At 30.3% G+C, this 16,492-nt stretch overlaps 2 protein-coding genes across 5 annotated transcripts; both read right to left on the bottom strand.

Moving 5' to 3' along the window:
• On the bottom strand, window positions 1-402 carry LOC129291889 (disease resistance protein RPV1-like). The gene has a single exon (XM_054929449.1). It carries the CDS (start codon window positions 400-402, stop codon window positions 1-3), a length of 402 nt encoding a protein of 133 aa, XP_054785424.1.
• A 4,633-nt stretch (window positions 403-5,035) lies between these two features.
• LOC129311761 (TMV resistance protein N-like) lies at window positions 5,036-16,492 on the bottom strand. Of its 4 annotated transcripts, none has more exons than XM_054954216.1 (6): window positions 15,902-16,492; window positions 13,329-14,433; window positions 11,867-11,942; window positions 11,416-11,757; window positions 7,769-8,270; window positions 5,036-6,158 (listed from the first exon to the last, which is right to left on the bottom strand). In XM_054954216.1, exons 1-6 carry the CDS (start codon window positions 16,387-16,389, stop codon window positions 5,717-5,719), a joined length of 2,955 nt encoding a protein of 984 aa, XP_054810191.1. In that variant the 5' UTR covers window positions 16,390-16,492; the 3' UTR covers window positions 5,036-5,716. The 4 variants fall into 4 exon arrangements, with proteins under 4 accessions (XP_054810191.1, XP_054810199.1, XP_054810208.1 ...); XM_054954224.1 differs by having other exon boundaries at window positions 11,416-11,505; XM_054954233.1 differs by having other exon boundaries at window positions 14,271-14,433; window positions 15,902-16,490.

The following is a 16,492-nucleotide window of genomic DNA, read 5'->3' as shown; positions in this document are numbered from 1 at the left end:
TCATTCCTCCAATCTCGCCAATGCCTCCTTATAGCTTCCTCTTGGATGTCGAAGCTCCGATGGTTCCACATAATAAAATATTGGATATATCAACCGACCTTCTTCCTTGAAGCACTCTAGAATGTTCACTAGTTCTTCCAAACAAAATGTTGACTTTGCGTAGTTTTCAGAAAAAACCATGATGGCTATTCTTGATTCTTGTATGGCTTTGAAAAGTGCAGGTGATATTTCTTCCCCTGTCTTGATTCCTTCATCATCAATAAAGGCATGAATTCCTTTTTGATGTTGAGATTCATAGAGATTGTTGATGAAACCTAAGCGAGTATCTTTACCGTGAAAACTAAGGAACACATGACAAACCAATTTGTAAGAGATAGAAGAGGATGTTACTGGCTGTGCCATGAGAGCGTAGATTAAAGCAAGAAGAGAGATCTCACAGGAATGTTAAGAATGGCAGCTTAACCGTTGAAGTTCTTGCCAATATACGAACTACAAAGCCTCTTCCCACCCAAAAAAAAAAAAAGGCCCCGAATTGACTGCCTTAGGATTCATAAAATAAAATGCTCATTTGTATTAAATTAAAATTGTTTTAGAGTTATTAAATTTATTTAAAATTTTTAAATACATTACTGTCCTCCCTTAAAATCAAAATATAAGCAATTTTTTCATTAAAATATTTCTCTGGCAGATCTAACATCTCGGTTTAGTAATATAATATATCCTTAAATTTATAAGAACTGTGATTCGAATACAAAATGATTCATTGACGAATTAAGATGTGAAAACAGCCATAAAAGAAACTACTTATAAGGCATATCTATTTTTTCTTTCATTAAAAATTCTGTTGGATTTTCATTAAAAAAAAGATTAGGTGAATTAAATCTTGTTGGCTCAACAAGATAAAGGTACATCCCAAAGTGACATATATTATTTATTACTTTTGAAGAAAAGCATTATCAATTTTATTAATTCATATTGACACTGATAACACGTCATCCGATTGAGGAATATATCAACGACTATTATACGAATTCAATATTTGATTATAGATATATATTCCATTTTATTGTGCGATCTCTTCAATGATTGTAAATTTAATAATCATGGCGACAAAATACTATGTCTATGTCCAAAATAAAGATTAAAGAAGACAAGTTAATTGACAAATCCAGGAAGCTTAATTAGTTATATTCCCTCAATTTCAACGACGATGCAGAAAGATACAATTTAGAAGGGGGGATAAGTGAACCGGAGAAAGCAAAGTGAGGAAAAGATATATTTCATGGGAATGAATCATTTTAATTGGGCAGAAAATCAAATTAAATACAATATCAGAATATCTTAGAAACATTTAAAACATAAAAGTTCACATTTCCCTTTCATTTTGGGAAAACAGAGAGTTTTTTAAAATTATTTTGTTATATATGACGAAGGAATAGAAGGTTAATGGCATGGATGATGTTACAAAGTTTAATGCTTGAGTTCTGATATGTTAGTTATGTCATCTCTATGCTGATAAATTGGCATGATGATAAGTAATCTAGATTTAAATACCATGATTACGTTGTGGTTTAGTCTCTCAATTGACTTGAGGCACACCTCATCCAGTCACTTCTCTGCCGAAATTGGAGGCAGGAAAGGCACCTAGAGGTGGTTTGTTGATAGGAAATATGGAGATTGGAATGGATTTAAAAAAAAGTAAACTAAAAATAAATAAGTTAATCATGCATGTCCACCAAGATGGAAGATTAATTTAGTTCATAATAAAATTGAGAATTTTGATTCATGAAATTTTTTTATTTGTAGTATATATAGTATTAATTTTTAATATGTTTATGATAAGAAGAGAGTGATTTAATTTATTTTTTAGTTTATTTTTAATTCATCTTTTTCAATCAAACAGCTCCTAAAATGAGAAATTCAACAAAGTAATCATTTTAATTCTCTAAATTTGCTGACGTTGAGAAGATAGAAGAAAGACAACTAGTCACTCTCAAGGCGAGAGAGAATACACGAGGGAGGAAGGGAAGGCTCATGTCATGTGTTTTAATTAAATTTAGGAACAATGATAATAAAATTGCTCTGAATTATATAAATAATAATTTAATCTTTTAAAATGCCATAATATCAATGATGTCTCTAGAAACCTTCTTATCAATAATTTTTTTTAAAAAGACCATTTTACCCGTATTGACAAATTATAATTTCTTGTTCAATTATTGTGATTCTTTAAATAAGTGTTATAGATGGAGTTTGTTATTTTATGAACTTGTTTTTCAATATTAGAAATTATACTTAACAAATTGTGATTTTTTATTCAACTCTTGCAATTCACAAAATAAAAATTATTATTCCTTAAACAAAAGTTGTGATCAGGGCTTATTTTTTAATAATAGAAATTACATTTGACAAGTTGTGATTTTTTGTTCAACTCTTACAATTTACAAAGCAAAAGTTGTGATTGGGTCTTGTTACTTTCAATAAGGGTAAAATGGTCTTCTTTTTAAAAAAGTTATTAACAAAGAGGTCCATAAGTACTTCATTAGTATTATTACATTTTGAGAGATTAAATTATCATTTACATAATTTAAAGAGATTTTATTATCATTTCTCATTAAATTTATAAGTTAGTTTGTCATTTATAAAAAAAATCAAATATATTAACAAAGAAAGTCATAAAGGAAAATTAAAAGAAACTAAATGGTGGCTTTTCATCTTTTTCAATAATCAAACAGTTCCTAAAATGAGAAACACAACAAAATTTTCTGAAGTTGAGAAGATAGAAAAAAGACAACCAATTACTCTCAAGGTGAGAGAGAAAACACAAGAGAGGGAGGGAAGAAAAGCTCATGTCATGTGTTTTAATTAAATTTAAAAGTTAGTTTCTCATTTATTAAAAAATAAAATATATTAACCAAAAAAAAAGTCATAAAATTAAAGTCAGACAAGGAAAATTAAAAGAAACTAAATGGTGGCTTTTCCATTGTAGAACTGTACTGATTCGCCTAGAAGTTACCTATCCAACAAAGCAAGCTTTGAATGCATACCATTGCAAAGAATTCTAGTGGAAGAGAGGGCAAATGTCTTCACTATTGAAAGAGAATTCCACAAAACAATAAGCTTTCCCCTCCCCCCCTTTCCTTGAATCTACGAGTTTGGATCTTCCATGTGAATAAATGAACTTGAAGTTCCAATGATTGTTGAACAAAATCCTCAGCAATAGAGATCTGCAAGTCTTTAATCAGAGGGACAAATTGTTTATTGAAATTCTTGTTGCATGCAATTTTCAAAAATTTTAACTTTTTAATTTCTTGAATGAGTTATTTGCTTGAGACACCTTTCCATTATAGAGTAAGAGAAGTTATTTTTCCTATGCCAAATTTTATTATAAAAAAATTTTAAATTATAGAATGAATGGAGGGAAAAGATTGGGGAAGTGGAGGAAAAAGGAGAGAAAGAAAAGGAGAGACTCCTCTCCCTTGCTTCTGCCAATGTTACTAAAGAAATCACAGATGAAAACCTACACTGACAGTCAATTTGCATTCTGTGCTCATCACTGCATGCTCATCAGGGTTAGGAACAATCTTCACCCTTCATTTTAGTCCAAATTAATTCCTACCATTCATTTAAATTTATTTTTAATATTATATTTATTAATATAAAAATTTAAAAAATTTAAAATTTTGATAAATATGTTCATTCGCAATATGGCCAATACAAATTTAATTTAACAGTTCAATTTAATATTAAAAAATTTTATAATTTTATAATTTGAATATCCAGATAGACTTGGACAGTTCAGATATAATTTAGATGACCTAATTTAATATTAAAAATTTATAAATTTTATAAATTAACTATTTAAATGTACTTTAAATAGTCTAGATTTAATATTAAATTTTTTATATTTTATATTTTAATAAATATAATACTAAAAATATTTAAAAATTAATTTAAATGGACAGCAAGAATCAATTTGGATTAAAATGGTTCGGTACTCACGGTGATGAATCCCAAATGCAAACGCCACCAACAGTGGCATCTACATGTATAGCCATTACATATCCTTGATTGAATGCATTCCAAATCTGACATGCATTTTTTTAATATATACTGCAAAATCCTCAGAGACAGTCAGGACAATATCGGCTGCATATATTTTACCCAAAATTCAAAAGGAAAAAAATTCAAATAACCATGTTAATTTTATTGAATTCAAAATAGCAATGTTAAAAGTCAAAACCAAATATCTGGGAGATACTTGATTAATCATTTCTTAGATAAAACTCTGCTACAGAACTAGTAAACTGAAAAATGGTGATTAAAAAAAATGAACACTTAATTTGCACAAGTTTTGACCAAATATTTTTTTTTCCCACAATAAGTCTTCCATATAACCTGAGGCTCCATGGCCGTTGCGTCGTGGTTCATCCAAGCATAACAATATGCATGCGCAAGAACATACTGAATCAACAAAACCAACATACTTATTAAATTTGATGTGTTCTTTAATCAAAACTCAATTTCAAAGTTACAAATTTATATTCACGCAATTATGAAATATTATACTTTGCCATATTACCATGATTTACTCCGCTGGTGCAGCTTCCTGTAAATCCAATCTAGCACCACCTTTTTTTTTTTTTTTGTCCAAGGTATGTCCATAACCAGTAACTATGAGACTAATCCTCTGAAAAATTTGAGAATTATTTAAGGGATTGTCTTTTTTAAGTAATATTTTTTTATATATTCTTTTTCAGGACTCAAAACATGAAATAATGCTTAAGGGGTGCAAATTGCTACCATCTGTCTAATACCACCTTTTCAAGAAAATCAATCCGCTCTTGAGCTTAGTCGAAAGTATTGATTAATGCTGCTGAATAGTATCTCTGAGTTCTGGGGTATACATATTTTTGTTTTTGTATATTTGTTCCCAGACCCAATGGATCCAATGAAGAGTATTATTCAGTAAAAACATTTTTCTATAAGCTTCTTAAATTTTAGAGCCACTCATTATACTTACGACAATAAAATGTAATATTAGAAGCTGCTTGCATTATGGTCGCAACAAAATCAGAATTGTTCATTATCACACAAGAAAGAACAGTAGCATGCATGTACAAGACCAAAAAGGAATAGGTGCATGTTTAACATGCTTTTCAAACCATGCTGACTGTTGAATTTTGATATTTGATTAGGTTATGTTTCAAGCATGGCACTTCTTCCCCTCAACTTGTGTCTCTTCTCTTTTGGGGTCTTCCCTCTCTCTCTTTCTATTAGTACCCTTCTCCGTTGATGAATCAATTGACTTAGGCTCTTTCTCCTTCATAAAAGTAATAAACTCCTTTAGCTGCTCCTCATTGAGTCTGAATTCACTGAAGCGCCGAAGCATCTTCATTGGGTCTTTTTCCATCTCATCCATTACACAGTTCCATGCATTTACTGTTTTACCAAATAAGTAATTTCCCATCACCTTCAAAACTAACGAAATGCCACCTGAACAAAGTATTGCACGTTTTGAAACGTCCATGTAACTAGATTTCACATTATCCTTTTTAAAACCAATTCGAGAAAGCATTTGAAGAGCCTCATCATCACTTAATTTCTTGACATCATAAATTTTTTTAATACCATGACTTACTAATAACTGCTTATCCCTTGTCGTGATAATGATCCTGCTTCCTTGACCTAACCGGCCACATCCTTCATTAACTGCTCACAAATGATCCAATTCTTCAACACCATCCAGAATTACAAGATTCTTCCTTTGCGGGAACCAGGGTTGTCTTATTATCCTAAGGAAATTATCCAAACTAGAATAGTTGCCCCTGGCTTTTTCAGTAAGACAGAGCGGATACAGAAAATTACCCAAAGTTCGGTACTCCTCTGATATAGGAGAAAAATACCATAAATCTTCAAAATGATGGGCAATGAAATTACACACAGCACGTGCTAATGCTGATTTACCTATTCCGAAAATTCCACAAATTCCTACCATTTTGACTTCCTCATTAGATCCAACATCTAGAAGTGAGATTATTTCCTGTACCCGAGACTCAAGTCCCACTGAATCATCCCGAATGCGAAATGGAAATGCATTAATACTTGAAGAGATTGCATAAATGAACCCCTGAATAAACTTGTCCTCTTTTGCATTCCTGAGCAATTTTAAAGAATTTCACCTTTTAGTCAAACAAAAATTATGATATAGTACTTTTAGAAAATGGAAGCAGGGCCCCACCCCCAAAAAAAAAATTTCTCGCAATAAGGATGAATTGCACTCTTGACATACATGATTAAAAATGGGATTTTCATAGAACTATATATATATATATATATATATAAGTAAACTAACCTTGGATTTAGCTACATTTATTAAAAAAAATACTAAGCTATTACAGTGATAAATAAATTTTTAAATAGACAGGTATAGTTATTAGGGAAAATTAATCTAGAGGTCCATATAGTTTTGCTCAATTTTGAATTAGGTCCCTGTATTAAGCCCTTATTATTTGACCTATTATATATGTTAAACCCTAAAAATTAAAATTAATAATGAATTATTAAATTTCCCAACACAAAAATACTCTTAAGGTTTATAAAAAATTTAATTTAATACTTTTAGCCAAAATTTAAAAAAATTATTTAATACACTGTTGGAAATTTTTAGGAAAATTCTATACATTTAAAAATATTAAAAAACGTAATTATATAAATTTTGAATAATAAAAATTATGTGATTAATTCTAAATTTATAATATCATCTAATAAAAATATAAATTTTCTAAATTTTTTTAAGGGAAAATTTAAGGATTTTAAACCTTAAGGATTAAAAAATTAAATTAATTAAATTGTAAAAGCTCAGTTAAAACATGATAAATTGCAGGGATTTAATTTAAAATTAAGAAAAACTATAAAAAGTAAAAACTTGCAAATAGAATTTCTTTAGTTATTAATTAAACTACATAACAAAGTAACAATCGAACCTAGCCAAAAAAGCTAGTCTCTCACATGACAAAATAAGGTTTGAATCTATATAAAAAGATGCCTACATTTAGTATGATCTCTCCAACAAGAAAACAGCAGCACACAAGAAAATGTTCTTTTTTTTTTTCCTGCCCAGTGTTTTGATAATCGATAGTATAAGGCATATAGCTATTGTTCAATTATCTGTTCCTATACTTTTTAAAATTATAAAAAATATGAAAACTAATTTTTCATTTTTTGGAATAAATATTTAAAATTATTGTAAATACAGTCATTTTTTTTTCTTGCAAGTATAATCTCCATTTTCTTTTGGAATCTACCTAGGGTTTGATTTGTGCAACATAAGATATATAATATTGATTTAATTTATTATATTATATTATAATATATATTTGTAATTAAATTTTTATCAAATATTATTCAAATACATGAAAAAAATTTTTCATTCACAGAATTACTGTTTTTTATGTTTGTCATTCAACTCATTTTGAAAGCGACCAAGAATACTATATAACTGCCACCAAGCCAAGCATCTATATTCCCACATAATTAAAGCAGAATAATGCTTATTAGAATTATTTAGTGCTAGAATCAACATCTATATGTATACATAATCTATATTTATATATAATATATCAAAATTTTAAAAGTCATATTATCAAATTCTATGTGATGTATTCAATTGATGAGGTAAGGGCCACTTGAGAAGTAATGAGGAATAGGTAAAGTAATGGCCAAATAATAGAAAGGAGAAAAACTATGGAAAAGGGTGAGGAGATACCTAAGATTGGGATTGCGATTGAAATAATAGTATCTGCCTCTTGAAACTACTTCAGACAAAGCCAACCTCCATTGTTGCACTTGTTGTTTGCTGTGTTTTAATTTCTTCTCAAGCATAGCAAATAATTCTTCACAATTACCTGTTTGATATTGCAACTTTGATGGCTCCACATTATAAAATATTGTGTAAACGGATCGACATTCTTTTCTGAAGCACTCAAGAATGGTTGCAAGGCTATTTAAACAAGATGTCGAGGATCCATAGTTTTCGGAGATAATTATGATAGCTATCCTGGATTCTTCCATTGCATTGAATTCTTCCACACTAGGGGTGAGGAATTCATCATTAGGCAAAATACGGATTCTTTTGGCACACATGGAATTACAGAGACGACTAACAAAGCTTGAACATCCATAATCACCTCCATAACTCAAAAACACATCATAGATCCATCTGGATGGGTATGCTCGCTCATAGAGATTGGCCATCCTTGTATCTATGTCTTGACAAGTACATCAAGATGTTTGAGTTAGAAATTTTGACTTACAGCTATTAGTTATAAACAAGTCAACTTGCATGAGTGATCGAAGAGAGAGACTTTAAAATCAAATCACAGTTTTAATAAAGGGCATGGATCATCCAATGATTACTTGATCAATGATAATTAATAAATTTTTTATTTTAAAGAAAATTAAGAAAATTCTTTTATTTTTATTTGTGCATGTTTATATATAAAATGAAGATAAAATTGGTACAGGAGGGACTCCATTTTTATTTCTTGGCCACTATAGAAGAGAGTATAGTTAATTATCGAATAAAAATGATTTTAAAATTTTACAAATTTGAACACTTAATATATAGTTGGATTCACTAGATGACCAAATATCAAGGTGCATTGTTTACCGTTGTGAACATTGTTGTTACGTATGGATTTGGTAGATTTATAAATATATAAAATACTCAATATTAAATTTGAAAAAAAGAAAAAAGTATCTAGTTTAAAAATGATAAAAACAATCACATGACTTTAACTAAATTCAATGGCAGCATAATAATACATGTAAAAAGATGAAGGGCAAACAAAATTGATCACTTGTTGAGATCTTGATTATGTCGATTTGACTGAATTCGTATCCTTCACTACAATATTTTTTTATAACAACAGTTTAAAACTGTTACAGTTGTGAAAACTGGTGCATATATGGTTTCAACTATTGCATATTTCAATATTACCTGTTATCTAGGGTAATTATTTTTCTAACTATCAAGTCTGAAAAATTGTGTGTATTGAATCGAAATAAACAATAGTTTTCTTGTCACCCAATTGTAACAATTCTAAAATATTGCTTTTTGATAGGAATAAGTAACAAACATTTGAATCCTCAGAAGTTAGAACTGGTAAACTTTGATGAAGTTTTCTTTTCAAGTATTTTTACTCATTTTATTATTCTTTTATAATATATCAAATCTTCTCTCTCTCTCTCTTAAAAAAAACTTCACAAAAATTTACCAATTACAACTTTAAATGATTTAAATCCTAAGTAACAATTAAAAATTGCTGCCTAAATATAAAATAGACAAAATTCAATATTTCTTCGACATCTAGGATTCAAACCCTACACCTCTTGTGAAAGAAATAGATAACTCCAACTACCCTTTCAACATCTCTATCATGTAGTAGCCATTATATATATAGAGATGATTTTTAAAGTAATTTCTGAAATAATCTAAGTAATAAATAAATTTAATAAAAATGTATAAAAATCATCCAAACCAAAAAAAAAAAGATGGCGAATGTTTCTTGTACAGGGAAACAATAGGAAATAGTTCTTTGTTGCAAAAAGAAAATTTTAAAGGCAACATTATTTGCAGTTGCTTCCATAATAGGAAATATTTTTCGAATGTTGCAATAAACATAGTTTTGTTGGCAATAACTTTTAGGGTAAACCTTATAAACTTTAACTCTAGTAACACCAAAAACTCTAAACTTGTTTATTATATAAATTATTTTCTCAACTTTTAAAAATGATATAATTTGCCCATGCCATTAACAAAATTTAACTTTTATCATTAATTAACCAGAAAATGATAGAAAATAACTTCAAAAATGATAGAAAAGGATAAAAATTATAATGAATGACTCAAAAATTATAAATAATGACCCAAAAATTATGGAAAATGACCCAAAAAAATCTTGATCATTTTCTGTCATTTTTTTATGTCCTTCTCTATCATTTTTTTAATCAACTAACGATCAAAGTTAACTTTTATTAATGGCAAGGGTCAAATTACAACATTTTTAAGTTGATGGAACAAATTACATAATAAATAAATTTAGAGTCTATAATGTTACTGGGCCTAAAGTTCATAAAGTAATTTATTCATTTATCCTAATTTTTATGTTGATTATCTGAAATTTTTAATTCAACAATTGAAAACTATTTCCAATTCCACTTTAGGAAACAATTTTTATTTGTTGCAAAACAATTATTGTTTAAAGTAGAAATTAATAGCAACACATGAAAAATTGTTACTTATTCAAACTAAATAACACTTTTAAAATTGTTGTGAAGAGAAGTGTGGCAAATGCCAAATATGTTGCATTCCCTATTCAAATGGAGAATCTCATATGGTTCCCTAAGAGAGAGAAAAACTGCACTTAAGGCCCAATACATTCTAAAATTACTCTGCAGGTTCAAAAATCTTCTTGGCAAATATATTTTAGGGAGAAAAGACATAAGTGCCCTTAGTGAGACAAGGCAATAAGTTCATATTTTTACAACATGTTCACGAATTCACAATGTTAGGTTCATATATTAACAACTAATTATCCATTGGTAGTAAGATTCTTGTTCAAGGTTGACAAGTTCATTTGGCCAATTTAATAAATTTACAACTTAAAGTTTAAATATTCATAAGTATAGGTTCATCAACTCACAAGTTAAAGTACAGAATTTATAATTTTATATATTTAAAGCTAAAGTTTATCATGACAGCATGTTCAAATTTTTACAACCAGATGTAGATAAATTCATAACTTTAGGTTTACATGTTAACAAGTAATTATCAATTGGTAATAAACCTAAAGTTCTATCTTTCTCACTAAAGGCAATTGTGTCTTTTCTCCCTAAAACATATTTTCAAAAAGAGCTCTAAGACCTATAGAATAATTTCAAAATGCATTGGCTCTCAGTGTAATTTTTTCTCCTTTAAAGACCCTAGATGAGATTCTTCCTTATTTAAATCATCTTCAAGCACTTTTCTATCTTGGGATTGTTGGACTTGTTGCCACGCCTAGTGATCAAGGTATACTCACCTAGTCCTATTTATATGGTAGAATGCAAAGAGAAAATGATTTTTTTAATCATAGTTATAAGTCATGTTATCAAAAAATTTTATCGCAAGTTTTTCTTTTTATCCCTCATTAAATATTGGTGAGGTAAAATACATTGTTAAAATAGTATATATATTTAATAGGAGTAAGGTTAAAAACTTACTAAATTAAGACTGGTTAATGAGTTTTAAGGATTTTTTTTTTAATTCTAGTTAACTGTGTTGGAAATGACTTTTAAGTAGAACCAAAAGGAGTATACTTTAATATATGTTAAAAAAAATAAAATAAGACAAAAGGAAAGGAGAGACCAAACCTAGGTAAGGCACGTCATCTTCAAGTTCTTCACAATTTTGTGATTTTTGTACTCTTTGCCACGAGCTACAATCATCATTTGTTCTAGGGTCTGTGAATCGGATGGTGTTTGAGTTACTTTGTAGCTTGTAGACATGAAGTGCAAAATGAATCTCACTTTCACTTTTTATATCTTGTGTCTTTCTCTTAATGGAAACCTTTACGTGATTCCATTTATATACATGGCTGAGTTTAGCCTTTCCAATCATGCTTTGCAAATCACATATATGTAAATGACCCCTCTTCATTGTTGATAACAAAAGCCACTCGTAAGATATATCTACCTTGGTGTCATTGATATGCACTAGGAATGCACAAATTGGAGAGAAAATCCTCATCATCTTCAACAAGGATCCACAGAAAAACTATCGGTAACACATCACGAACCTAAAAAGACACAGAGCTTCGCTTACCATAATTGTCAAGATTTTCTGGGAATTTCCCTCCAGGAAAAATAAAGTTTCTTTTCCCAGGTTGTAAGTTGAGTGCCTACCAATTGCATATAAGAAAAATGATTAATAAAATATAAGAAAAAAAGGATGTAATTATATATATGTAAAGGGAGGGAAGCAGCAAAGAGACCTGATACAATACTTTGCTTTTAGATGACCTAGTCAATAACATGCAACATATGGCACTGAATTTTCCAAGTTTGGTGGCATGTCCTTAATATGTTGAAGATGCTTGCAATTATCTAGTAAAAGAGATCTCAGATGGTGACATTCTTTGATGCATGCAGGAAGGATTGTAAAATAATTGAAACTTAGATCCAAATGTGTCATATTAGTGAAGTAAGGTAGGTAATGAGCAAGGGAGTCATCTGATAAATTACAATTTGATAAACAAAAACATTTCAATTTCAAAGACAGTGCATAGCAATCTAAGTCTGCTTCTTCTCCTACATCACATATCTTAAAATGCCTCATTCTTTTACAAGAATTTGCATTTAATGTCCAAAGCTTTGGCAACAAACAAATGCCAGCTGGCAATTGCTTAAGATTAGGACATTCCTCCATGTTCAAGGTTTCAAGTCCAGTGAGATTGCAAGTAGAAGGTGGCAACTCAGTAATAGATGTTCTTTCTAAATCAAGTGTGTGCATATTTTTCATCTTAATTGATATCTTTAGGAAACTTTGAAGGCTTGAACAACCAAAGAGGCTGAGACGCTCAAGAGATGTCAACCTAAGGTCAGGTGGCATAATCTTCAAGTTATTGCATCGCATGGCACTCAATTCTTTCAGTTTATTTAAACCTCCAACTAAATGATGTATTTCAATTAAATTTGTACAATCATCAAGCCACAACTCTCTTAAATTAGAAACTCCAGAAAAATATGGTGTTTGTTGTAGAAATTTGCAATTTTTGAAGTTCATACAACTTAAACTGTGGAACTTCTACAAAATTAAACAATGATAAATTCTTTAGAAAGTTAGGCAAATAAACCATGATCAAACATAGCAAGTATTAGCTATACTTGTATGCTCACCTTTGTAAATGGTTGGAGTGATTCAAAATAACTGTAAGACAAGTCAAGATAAATAAGTTCTGTGGAGCAAATATTATAGGGCAAAACTTTAAAAGGATAGCCCTTCCATTTCAACCACCTTAAACCATTTGGGAGATATTTGGGGCATTTAGAAAAGCTTGCATTTTTTATCACAAGCATTTTAAGATTCTTCATCTTCATGAATGCCTTTCCGCTCTATTGTATTTGAACTTTACTACCTTTAGGGATGTCTAGAATTATGACTTCAACTTTATTAGTTCCCTTTCAACATGAATAGCACACAATAAAATTCAAAATTTAGACATGCAAAAATCATATTGTAAGTTTTAAAGAAGAAAAAACATAATTCACATATTCTTGAATCTTACTGTGTTTCGTTTTAAAACATGAAGAATATCTTGGTAGTACCATAACCTACTCCGTTTACCAGGCTCACTAGGTGATTCTTGCTTAACAATCATTTTACCCATATCTTCTATCAAACCATGCATTCCCACTTGATCTCCTTCAATCTTGATGAGGGCTTTATCAATCAAAACTTCAATAATATAGTCTGGTTGGGTTTCATGTAAACAATGCAACATACCCTTGACTTCTCTTAAATCTTCATCTTTAAAGAAACATGCCAAGTCTAGGAAAATATTTTTCTCAATTTCTCCTAAAGCATCATAGCTTGATCTAAGGGGTTCCAAAATTGGTCCTTCTTGACTTCTTTTATATTGATCCAATGCACAATACCATTCATTGACTCCTTTACCTCGCAAGTTAGAACCAATCACTTCTATAGCTAATGGAAGGCCGCAACAATATTGTATTGCATGATTGGAAACCTTTAGGAAGTCAAACTTCATATTCTCCTTTTTAAAGGCATACCAACTGAGCAATTGAAGAGATTCCTCATCATTTAATTCTTGGACATTATAAATTTTGTTAACATTATGAGTTACTAACAACTGTTTATTCCTTGTTATGACAACTCTACTTCCAGGACCAAACCAATTGCAATTTCTAACTAGTGCTTCTAACTGTTTCAATCTATCAACATCATCAAGAATCAAAAGAATTTTCTTTTGGCAAAGCCTATGTTTTATTATTGGTATTCCTTCATGAAAATCACCCAGTTTAAGATCCTTTTCCATGACTAATTTAAGGAGTAATGTCTCTTGAAAATGTACCAAACCATTTGGCATTTGGGAGTCTTTTTTTACATTAGAAAGGAAGCATACTCCTTCAAAATTATCAGCTATCGAATTAAATAATGCTCTTGCAATTGTTGATTTGCCAATTCCACCAGCTCCCCAAATCCCTACCATTTTAGTTTTCTCAGTAGACCAAAGCTCTAAAAGTGAGATCACTTCTTTCACTCGAGACATGAGTCCAACTGGATGACGAGTAATGTCAACAAGATCATGATTAATCTTAGTAGAGACTTCGCTAATGATCTTTGTAATACATTCTTGTTCATTTGCAATCCTGATCAATTCATAAGAAGTTCACTTTTAGTCAAATGAAAAATTATAATACAAGAATTTTAGAAAATGAAACTTCATCAACTTTAATTTCCTATTACTACTAATAGAAAAAGTTTCATTCCTCTCATCTCAATAATTAAATATGCAAGTGCTTTAGTTTCCTATTACTAATAACAGAAAAAGTTTCCCTAACATTATAAATGCTGTTAACATCAGGGCTAGGGGCCTCTAATGTGCCCTTCTCTAATGCATCTTGTAATGTCCCAACTTTTCAATTTCATTTTTTATTTTTCTCTACATAAAATAAGAGACATTTGGATATCTTGATGTCTCAAAATTGTAAAGATTTGTATTTTTTATGATTTTTTAAAGAAAAATATCACAAATACACCCTTTTATTTTTGAAAAAATCATAAAAAATATAAATCTTCACCATTTTAGGACATCAAGATATCCAAATGTCTCTTATTTTATGTAGAAGCCAATGATCCAAAGAAAAATAAAAAAACAAAATTGGAACATTGGGGCATTAGAGAAATGCACATTAGAGGCCTCTAGCCCCATCATGAGTTACTAATAACTGTTTATTCCTTGTTATGACAATTCTATTTCCAAGACCAAACCAATCACAACTTCCAACTAGTGCTTCTAACTATTTCAATTCATCAGCATCATCAAGAATCAAAAGAATGTTCTTCTAGTCAAGCCTACATTTTATTATTGGTATTTCTTCATGAAAATCACCCAAGTTTAGATCCTTTTCTATGACTAATGTACGGAGTAATGTCTCTTGAAGATGTGCCAAACCATTTGGCATTGGGGACTCTTTTCTGACATTAAAAAGAAAGCAGAACCGTTTAAATTGATTAGCTATCAAACTAGCAAACATAATTCCTCATTTGCGATCGTTGAATTACCTATCCCATCAACTCCCATAATTCCTATCATTTTATTTTCCTCAGTGGACCAAAGATCTAAAAGTGAGACTACTTCTTTCACTAGTCCAACAGAATAATGATTTACATGTAAAGGAGTATGATTAATCCTAGTTGATACTTCATCGATGATTTTTGTAGTATATTCTTGTTCATTTGCAATCTTGAGCAATTGAAGAAAAGTTCAATGTTAATTTTCAAACTAAAAATTATATGACAAGCCTAAATTAACTTTTGTCGTCTCCCTTGTTCCTCCTTGTACAGAAAAAGTTCCATTCCTCATCAAAGTAACTATGCAAGTGCTCTGAAACCGAACCCCGACTTATTTTGGTAAAGGAAAATAAAATCCCAATCCCGTTGATCACAACCACAAAAAAAATTTATAATATAAATAATATATATAAGTATAATCATGCCTAACCGATTCGGCCATTTTGTTAGAAGCAAGTCGGAAAAATAATATTCAAATAGTTGAAAAATAATACCTAAATAATTAAGAAGAAAAATAACAACCGAAAAAGGCGGATAGCATACTTGGATTTGAGATGACAGCCTTTCAAGTTAGCCGCTTGGAATAAAGCCAACCTCCATTTTTGTACTTTTTGAATGTTGTCTTCAAATCTTTTCTCCAATCCGGCCAACGCTTTCGCATAGCTTCCTCTTGGACGTCGCAGCTCTGATGGATCCACATAATAAGACACTGGATATATTAACCGACCTTCCTCTTTAAAGCACTCGAGAATCTTTTCAAGTTCTTCCAGACAGAACGTCGAGCTCGCATAGTTCTCGGAGAAAACTATGATGGCTATCCTGGATTCTTGTATGGCTTTGAGAAGTGCTGGCGTGATTTCTTCTCCGGTTCTGATGAACTCGTCATCAATAAAGACACGAATTCCTCTTTGACGCAGAGATTCACGGAGAATGCTAACGAAACATAATCGAGTATCTTCTCCATGGAAACTAAGGAACACATCGTAGTCCCACTTGTCATTGATAGAAGAGCAAAGTGCTAGTTGTGCCATGGTAGCAGCGTCATGCGCGGCTGATTTTGGCGGACTCACAGGCTGAGTAAAGCAAAGAATGAAGGGATGAAGCGCTGTTCAATAATGCTGGTGAGAAAAAGTA

Source organism: Prosopis cineraria, unplaced genomic scaffold (assembly GCF_029017545.1).
Source record: "Prosopis cineraria cultivar Desert tree isolate PC_DT_omini unplaced genomic scaffold, ASM2901754v1 PC1, whole genome shotgun sequence".
NCBI classification, from domain to species: Eukaryota; Viridiplantae; Streptophyta; class Magnoliopsida; order Fabales; family Fabaceae; genus Prosopis; species Prosopis cineraria.
The sequence above is the reverse complement of the archived record's forward strand: the minus strand, read 5'-3'. Positions and strand labels throughout refer to the sequence as shown.

Bases quoted from the DNA above. Each gene is read 5' to 3' on its own strand.
- LOC129291889 (XM_054929449.1), bottom strand. From the start codon at position 402: ATGGCACAGCCAGTAACATCCTCTTCTATCTCTTACAAATTGGTTTGT.
- LOC129311761 (XM_054954216.1), bottom strand. From the start codon at position 16,389: ATGGCACAACTAGCACTTTGCTCTTCTATCAATGACAAGTGGGACTAC. The intron at 11,943-13,328 runs GTAAGATTCAAG...TGCAATTGGTAG, and splicing joins ATGTTTTAAAACGAAACACA to GCACTCAACTTACAACCTGG. The intron at 11,758-11,866 runs GTAAGCGAAGCT...GTGCATTCCTAG, and splicing joins AGAAAATCTTGACAATTATG to TGCATATCAATGACACCAAG.